At 41.4% G+C, this 8,854-nt stretch overlaps 1 protein-coding gene across 1 annotated transcript in view; it reads right to left on the bottom strand.

The window, feature by feature from the left end:
• ston1 (stonin 1) overlaps positions 1-8,854 on the bottom strand; it is an 18,830-nt gene that overhangs the window by 6,842 nt on the left and 3,134 nt on the right. Inside the window, exons 2-3 of the mRNA XM_014006245.1 lie at positions 3,407-5,270; positions 3,128-3,330 (exon numbers count right to left, since the gene is read on the bottom strand). Coding sequence (XP_013861699.1) covers positions 3,128-3,330; positions 3,407-5,225 — 2,022 coding nt within the window. The 5' untranslated portion in view covers positions 5,226-5,270. The remainder of the gene's footprint in view (positions 1-3,127; positions 3,331-3,406; positions 5,271-8,854) is intronic.

Below are 8,854 nucleotides of genomic sequence, written 5' to 3'. Positions count from 1 at the left end.
ACCAAATTTATCCCATTTAGCTACTAAACCAACAAATTCCATTAAGAAGCATTTTTGTCAGCAGGTTTATTTAATCATTTCAGATACCAAGGTTATTTAGGAGACTTAGAAGTTCTATGTGGGGAAAAACCAAACAAATTGTTTGGTTTAAGGAGCAGAACTCCACTGTTATTGGATAGAAAACAGAAAACAGCCATTTTCTCGTTAGAGGCAGCTGTTTAAAAAGTGACTCACCACTGGACCTGTGTGCGCCAACATCCTGCAGACTAAACTATGAGGTGATGAGAACGCTGGAGACTGGGAGAAGTCACGGTGTTTACTTCAGATTGCTTGGATGAGCACAGGTGACAGTGATTATTGGTAATAAATGCAAGGCGGAGCTGAGGCCATGGGCGGAGGGAGGATAAAGCAGGGCTCTGGGCAGAGACATGGAAAAGCCCCCCCTTCCTCTCAGCCACCAATAATGCAACTTTCTTTTGTRGGTGTTAGAAGTGGCTCCTCAATGACATCTTCTACAAAGATATGAGTGAAGTCATTTAACAATAATTATGCCATAAAGTCTTTTTGTTTCTTTATGAATGATTTGTGCGTCGGTTAAGTTTACATTTCTTTGTGGTCACGTTTAAAKCACTTTGTGTTGCACTAATCTTTTACTGCCTGTGTGTTTTATTAGTTAGCAAATAACGTCTCAGCTGCATGTCTTTTTGTTTTCTGAAATTTATATACACTGATGGTCATCATTGTGATGTTAATAAGGAACTTGAATGATTTATTTGTAATTTTACAAGGGTGAAATCATGGTTATAGAACTTGATTSAATGTCTTGTTTAATGGCGGTTGGAAAACACTTTGAACTATGAARTTGCTAAGTTTCGTAAAAGAGCTTTCTGACCTCTGTAAGTTCTATTAAATCAAAATGCAATTTCACATCTTTAAAATCCTGTTCCAACTCCAAGAATAATTGTTGATTCGATGCAGTTTTGCCCCCTTTTATCACCACAAGCGTRGCCCCCAGTTTGTTCACTTAGAGGCTAATTCTGCTCGGGATGCTTCCTCTTCTCGTCCTGGGAGCCACTTCACTTTATTCCAGATGCGGCGCTTTCAGATGATGGTTCTAGAAAATTACACGCAATTTGTTCATGCATATATTGTCACGACCATTTTCTCAACAACGCTACAATCACGGAGCGAAGATGAACAGAAAATGGATTTAACCTCATTTGTTCTCAGCTCTCCAGAAGTCCAAGTGATTTTAACCTAGTATTAATACATAAAAAGAACACTCCGAGTCATTCAGGTTTTATTCACCTTTTTTTTTTTTCTCTTGACGTGCATAATATCCAGCTTAGGTACCTTACACATAACAGTTCTCACTGAAACCCCATCACCATTTTTATTCCMTTCGTTTTTCAAAACCCAACCCAGAATCAGAAATAATAAAGATTTGATTTGCATAAATAAAACAAAAGCAGCTCTGGTCTGGAACAAATAATCAGTTCAAGATGTTGACGCGATAAAACGGTAAAAATAAGACTTAAGAGTTTTATTGTGCGGCTGCATCAAGACAAAAAAAAAAAAAAACTTTAAATTTGAGTTTAGTCAAAAGTGGCTGATTTAGAATTTGGCACAAAGGTAAAAGTGATGAAACCAAACCCCAATCATTGATTTTAAACTACACTGAAGATCTAAATCTGACCCTAATCATTTGCTACAGAGTAGCTTCTATTTAAACAGGTCAATATTGAAGTTGTACATCTCACATTTCCCATTTGGCTTGAATTTATTAAGGCTGTAAATCGTTCTGGAGGGCAGTGCAGATGATGCAACACAAGCTTATATATCAACACAAACAGTAGTATAAACTGGCATTTTACAATATATAAATCTATTGAATGTAAAGTGCTAGGCAATAAGACTATTAAACTGCTTAATAACTCTAAAAATATTCAGTCTCAGTGTTAGGCTGCAACGTTTGCTAATGTACAAGAAAATACTACCAGGTTGTGGTTAGTTAGAATAACCCGACTGCAGAAAAAGCACCTCGACACTCTTATTTTCGTCTTCTCCCATTAAGATGTTTTTTAAAATGTCTTGAATCGAATGAACGACGAGGTTTATCTCATCACTGCGTCATGCAACCAGCCTGCCTTTGGGACTCCGTTTCAATCCATTTCTTCTCCACCTCAACCTAAAAAAAAAAAAAAAAACAGAATGTATGTTATAGTTTAACTACTATAGCATCAGTAGAACAAAGATTCATGTGAGGACTGGTTCGGGTAGAATCTCACTGGGCTGGTGATCTGGGACCGTACTTACCAAACTTTTTTTTAATAGTATTTATTCATTTCATTTTTAAAAAACAAACATTATATACAACAAAATACACATCAAATAAAATGAAAGTCAGCAGAAGAAGAAAAAAATCTTATGATATAACAAAACAAAAAATTCAACTCCTCAAACTGTAACTCATACAAATACAAATTAAACAATTTCYTTTTTCTTTAACAATTTGGCTTTGATCATTTTTTAAGGAATTAATTGATCCAATGCTTTTATAATCATTTTCCAGATTACTCCAGAGTCTTATACCTTTTACTGAAGTGCATCTGTCCTTCAAATCTGTTCGGATTTTCGATTTAACAAACATTTCTAATCCGTTCACATTTTAGCAGCTTTTCCTCTTATCAATATTTCATTGGATGTTTGAAGGTAACACATTTTTATGAGCTTTATACATAGCCTGCAGAATATGATATTCTACCAATTTATTATTTTAATTGATGAAACAATATGTTAGATGGATGATAGTAATGCTTTCTTGTGATAATTTTTATGGCTCTTTTTTGTAAAATAAAAATGAAATGATGAAATGATGACCCCTACACTTTGCTTAAAGTGAGACCGAGACGTTTGATAACTGACTTTCAAGCCCAGCTTTGCAACATTTTTTTACACTTCGTAGCAGCATTCTTAAGAGTATTTCTAAGAGGTTTGATAAACGCGGACCCTGAACTCATCACGGCTCACTTGTTGAGACTGCAACGAAGAATCGGTGCATTTTCTCTCTACACTGATCTCCAGCGGTCGAAGCCCAGGGAGATAAGACGTGAGGGCAATGTCTCACCTGACAATGATAGCGCGTCCAGCTGGTCATGTGCTTCTGCGGCTGGATGTCGTTCACGGTGCCGAAGGACTTGACTCTGGTCTGCGACACGACCGCGCCCATGATTTCACATTCCATCGTCACGTAAGGGTACCAGTTGCTGGGGATCTCCTGATCGGATCCCAGCTCCAGTTTGCAGGAAAAAGAATGGGGAWGGTCCACGGCTGCAGAGAGCAGAGACGTTTTCTGAAATATTGTGTGTTTTTGACGTTTTTCACCCACCGTGTGTGCGGTAGTTACCGGTGTTCTTGGCCGGCAGCCTGTCGATCCTCCACACCACYGCTGAATAAACGCTCTCATACTTGACCGACCCGATCGACACCTGCATGACCGGCTGCGAGTCRGCAGCGCTGATGGAGCCCAGGCAGGCTTTCCTGTTCATCCGGGCCTTCAGGGACTTCTGCCGCAGCAGGGCCACCGTCTGCGTCACTTTGACCCAGTCGCCCGGCACCGGCACCCGGATCACCACGTTCTCGCACAGCGGGTAGTGGAAGTCTGAGCCGAGGGAGGCGAGGAAGGTGGCGGACATGTTGAGGAAGGCCTGCAGCTCCACGTGGGCGCCCTGAACCGTGACCACGGCTTTGATCGAGAAGGGAACCTCGGTGCAACCGAGGACCGCCGTTTTGTACCGCATCAGCTCCACCCTGCACCCGTCAGGAGCGGAGAACTTCACGAGCTGGGACCTCTGAAACTCCGCCTCGTTAACACAGTTGTGAAAGTGGCAGTCGGTGATCTCCATCCAGAGGTCCCCGTCCTCTTCGGACCCATAGCTGGAGTCGAAGTGCAGCAGCCTGAGGTCATTCAGAGCAAGGAAGCAGTCCCCCTGTCCGTTCAGAAAGGCCAGGCAGTGGATCTGGGTGAAGGCCGCTCGCTCTTTAACTCCCCCCGACGTGTCCAGCCGAGTCCAGATGTGGTCGGTGATCTGCAGCGACAGCTCCTGCTCCTCGTAGCTCCGCCTCTGCTGGTGCGGCGGGCACAACTTGAAGATCTCCTCCTCCATGGAGGCGACCAGGTCCTCCATGTCGGCGGACACCGTGGAGCCGAACTTGAGCAGCTGCTCCACCTCCGCCTCGTGACTCACCTCCAGCTTCGGGTGGAAGCGCTTCTTCTCCGTGTAGGAAAAATGCTCCACCTTGACAGTGAGGACTTTCCGGGGCTCGCTGTAGCTCTCCACCTTGAGGTCCGAGAGCCGGCACTGCGGGAGGAGCTGGAACTCTTTGAATGGCTTCTCAATGCCCTTCTCGTAGTACATCTGCAGCACGCCCCCCGGCAACAAGCGGAGGTAGATGGGCCCCCACTGTCGAGAGGACATGCGGTTCTTTTTCTCCGGAATCCTGAGCATGACGGGCCAGCCGTCTCTCCTCTGGCTGCGAAACAGGCCTCGAGGGATGAACCGAGTCGAGCCTTCGCCCAGCACCTCGTTTCGTTTCTGCGCCTCCGTTCCYTCGTCCGGCCCCGTTCGRGAKCCTCCCAGTTTGTCGCAAACTAAAGAAAAAGAGTTCTGGAGTCCGTGGCGAGGAGGTTCGCCGCCGTCTTTGGTCCGGATAAAGAAACGCGGCAGGCTGTTGTTGGTGTCCGAGTCAGAGTCTGAGGAAGAGTAGCAGCCGTCGGTGCCATCTCTGGAATCGTCCCAGAAGGGGTTAAAGTGCCCGGAGTTGTTCTTGTAGGAGGGGAAYGGGCTCGGTCCATCTGAGGCGTGGCTTGGTGTTTCTGGTGTGGGAACCGAGACGGCTGATGGGCTGGAGAAACTTCGGAGGAAGGGATTCTTTTCATTCGATTGGCAGCGAGGTGGGGTCGCTGTGTCGGCGCCGCTCACAGACGTGCAAAAGGACGATTTACGCAGCGCCGAAGGTTTGCGACTCGAGCAGCTCTGAGGAGATTCCAAACCGCCGAAGCTCCAGGATGTATCTTTGATTGGTGGGAGCACCAGCTTCAGGCCGTTGGGCCGAGGCACCGATGTTTTAATAAAGTCTGGGGACTGCAGGGGCTTCCGGGGCGACGAGAGAGGTGTGACGTCATCGTCAAAAGTGACCCAGTTTGAAGGATTAGTGGAACACATGGCTGGAGTCCAAACGAAACGCTCCTCCAGTCCAAAGTTCTCGCCCTGTTAAAAAAAAACACAACAAAATCAGTTTTATTTCATTAAAAACATTCATCTTTAACAGTTCGCTTCTTTTTTTAAAACACAAACAACTCCTGTTATCCTGTCTGCAAGAAAGAAACGAGAGCTCACGAGGACATAAATTAAACATTTTTCCTAAAGGTGCTCTTAAAAGCTTAATGAGAGTCTATAAATGAAACAAGAACATTTCTGCAGGAGTACAATTAAAGACTCGGCTGATGGGCAAAAAAAATAAAAAGCTTAATTAATGTCTGCCGTTAGAGGACTGAAACATCAGTGGATGATTTCTCAGGGATACCACAAATTAGAGCTTTAGATATGCTTTTATTTTGGTTTAAATCAGTCCGTCCTAACGTTTGTTAAAGGAATGCATATCACACTGCATTATAAGCCAGAGTTTAAGTAGATTATTTTGTTTCTGTTTGGGTCAAAGCTCTAAATTAATCCCATGTGATAATGTCACGTGTCACCAATTAGGTATATAGAGGCAATATCACYTGGCTTTTCATGGTCAGGGCGAGCGGCCATCTTGTGCAGGGCAAGGACCTCATCCATCGTGCAGGAAAAGCCTTGTTTCATGTACCATTTGCTTAAATTAAACATGTTATTATTATAGGTCAGAGCATCAATGAAATTTAGTTGGATGTTAAGAATCATTATTTTGATTCTAATAGAAATGTTTATCACTTTATTTTATCATATCAGACAAAAACATGTTGCCAAGGTACACACGTCTAACCAAAATAATGCTTTTTAGTAGTTTGTAACAATAAATTCTAATTCATTAAGTAAAAATTATAATTGCAAATATAATGATTGTCCATTTTACAATATAGTCATTTAATTTTATTTACTACAGTTATGATAAAAGTTCAAATTATAAGCTATCAGATTCAGTTTATTCTCAGCAACATGAATCACACTGACATACCTCAGTGCATAAATTATGGAAAACCTGTACATATTTTTAATTCATTGTTTCAGCTGATTATCTCATCATTTGGTATCTTTTTTATATGAAGGTTTTATTATGGATTTTATATTTGCATGCATTTTTTTGGGTTAAATTACTCATATTTACGATATTTAACAGGTTGCTATGATTTGACTTTCATTTTTAATTATTTATTTTCTATTTTATGAGACATGTTTTCAGGAAAAATGTGGGAGACCAGCCATTTTCATTTGAAAGTATTCGTACCAATTCCAGGCATAATCGTTTATAACAGCTTGATCTCACGCTATTTATTTTTCTTTCCATCTGTGATGAAAAACTAATATGTATACGCGATTCTATTTGGAAACCTAGCCATGATAAACTGTTTACACAGAGAGCCTGCCCCTCACAAGATGGCGGCACGGTTGTACCACAGTGAAGCAGGCATGTCGCCTCTATTCCATATACAGGTACCTCATTGGACGTCACGCTCAGAGTACGTGTTGTGAACAACTCTTAGCTACAAACACACAAAGTTTTAGCTCAAAATCTTTAAAGTGGACTGAATTATAGCCATTTTTTTGTTTRCTAAAATCACTTGGCTGTGGRGGTCGTTTTGAATTGGGTTGGCTCCAAAAGTTGAACAGTTGTAGAGGTACATGAAACGATTATTTGCTGTAAGTTTCATTAAAAACTATCTAGTGGTTCAAGAGATATTTTGCTAACAGACATGCACACATGCCTTTTAGCGGAGTGCGTTAAATATTTAAAACCCATCAGAGAGAATTCAGCCTTTGCAGCAAAAAAAAAAAAATAAAATAAAATAAAAATAACTTGGATCTAAGGTACACACAAAAAAAATAAATAAAGCTGATTTAATGTGCGCGCCAACGCTTTAAGATGATTGTCATCCTTGTGGAGCAAATTTGAAAAGAGATTTAAATCGCGCGGCCAATTTAACAGTAGTTAGGAGAGTAAACATGCTGCAATCCTTGCACAGCCTTGCAGTTAATTTTCCTGCTCCTCAATCACAGTCGGCCTTCTGATGAGCTGGCAGCTCCMCTCAGAAACACCAGCTCTGAGAGGGAGGAGAGAGWGAGAGAGAAACCACATCTAAACTGKTGAAGCTTCATCTCACATTTAAAAAGAGGAGCTGAAAGCCTCAATTACAGCCTCCTCCCTTACAGATCTGTGTCCCGCAGAAGTTTCCTTGAAGGAACTGCGCGTCGCCTTTTAGTGTTTTAAGTTCAAATCGTTTTTGGTGTTAGCTGCATTTCACGAACCGTCAGCTGGGATTCCAGACGAGTTCCTGGATGTGGCACAGGGGAGATCACTGCCCGTCTCTCCCTGGGCTCGATGCAAATAAAAAATAAAATAAAGGGACACTGTTAAAACCTACGCAGGACAAAAGCAGACATTCCCCTGGAGAGAAGCGGCTCTGCCCACAGGAAATACCATCCAGCTGTGTGAGCTGACGGCGAATATTATCTTAATGTCAGTTCGTCACAGTTCACAGACGTGGGCACAGATCAGTGGGTCAGTATGTCTGCCTGTTACTCACTAAAGTCAGGCGCTGGGAAATAAAGACTTAGACTTATTTCAATAAAAATGTATTTTACGCGCAGATTTATGAACAGGTTTTATCTGACATGAGTAGTTAATATTCTGAGATGTACAATTTTCTTAAGATGTTATTTAAATGTTAATGTTATTTTCATTAAGGGTTTTTTTTCTGAGTGTTATATATGATGTGAATAGATGTAGAACCCCTTAACTGTCTTTGTTCCACCAGTGGGCAAAAACGATGCAGTTTTTACCTACCGGTTTCCACATGATACCGGGGGCTTTTATTTTGAAAACTATGGTGTCAGACGACTTCCTCCAGTTCTTACCTTTAGTTTGACACCCTTAAAAAAACAAAACAAAACGGGCTTTTAAGGAATTTCAGGGGCAGATGTTACGGAGATAATGTTAAATGCTATTGTTAAAGTTTGTTTAATGAAACCATGTTTTTTTTTTGTTTGTTTGTTTTTATTTTGTGCCGGGGCACTTTTGTAAATGAGATTTTTAATCTTAATAAGCTTTTCTCTCCTGGAAAATTTTAAAAAATATATTAATAATTGAAAATAAGTATAATAATCAGTGGATGCCATCATATTTTATCATTAGCCAACACAAAAACTGACATATTTCAGGAATTTTACAGACACTGAGCTAAAATTAATGTCGTAGCAGAGAGTCATTCATAAAATGATTTTAGTCTAAAACTGCAGAATGAAAGGTGACGGGCAGCAGGAGTTCCTTCAAGAAACGCTACGCCTTTATTATACTATTTAAATTCAATTTATAAATGGTAAAATGTGCATTCCTTATAGCTAATCAGATCTAATGCTAATGTTCAGAAAGTGTCACAAAAATCGCAATCATTTCTTCAATTAAATCATGCAAAGCTTCACAGATCGAATGTCAAAAACCACAAAGTGTGTCGACGCGCCACGCCGACAAGTTCTGCTTGAGAACTGGACCACGACAGAGGAGAACCGCAATGAAACAATGACTGCTGTTAGAGCTGGTTCAGAATTATTTAGAATCTGAGGTCAAGTGAGGATCGAAGGAGTCATTTCAAATA

This window comes from Austrofundulus limnaeus, unplaced genomic scaffold, assembly GCF_001266775.1.
Source record: "Austrofundulus limnaeus strain Quisiro unplaced genomic scaffold, Austrofundulus_limnaeus-1.0 Scaffold0, whole genome shotgun sequence".
Classification (NCBI taxonomy): domain Eukaryota; kingdom Metazoa; phylum Chordata; class Actinopteri; order Cyprinodontiformes; family Rivulidae; genus Austrofundulus; species Austrofundulus limnaeus.
Note: the sequence above shows the minus strand (reverse complement) of the source record. Positions and strands in the feature narration are given on the sequence as shown.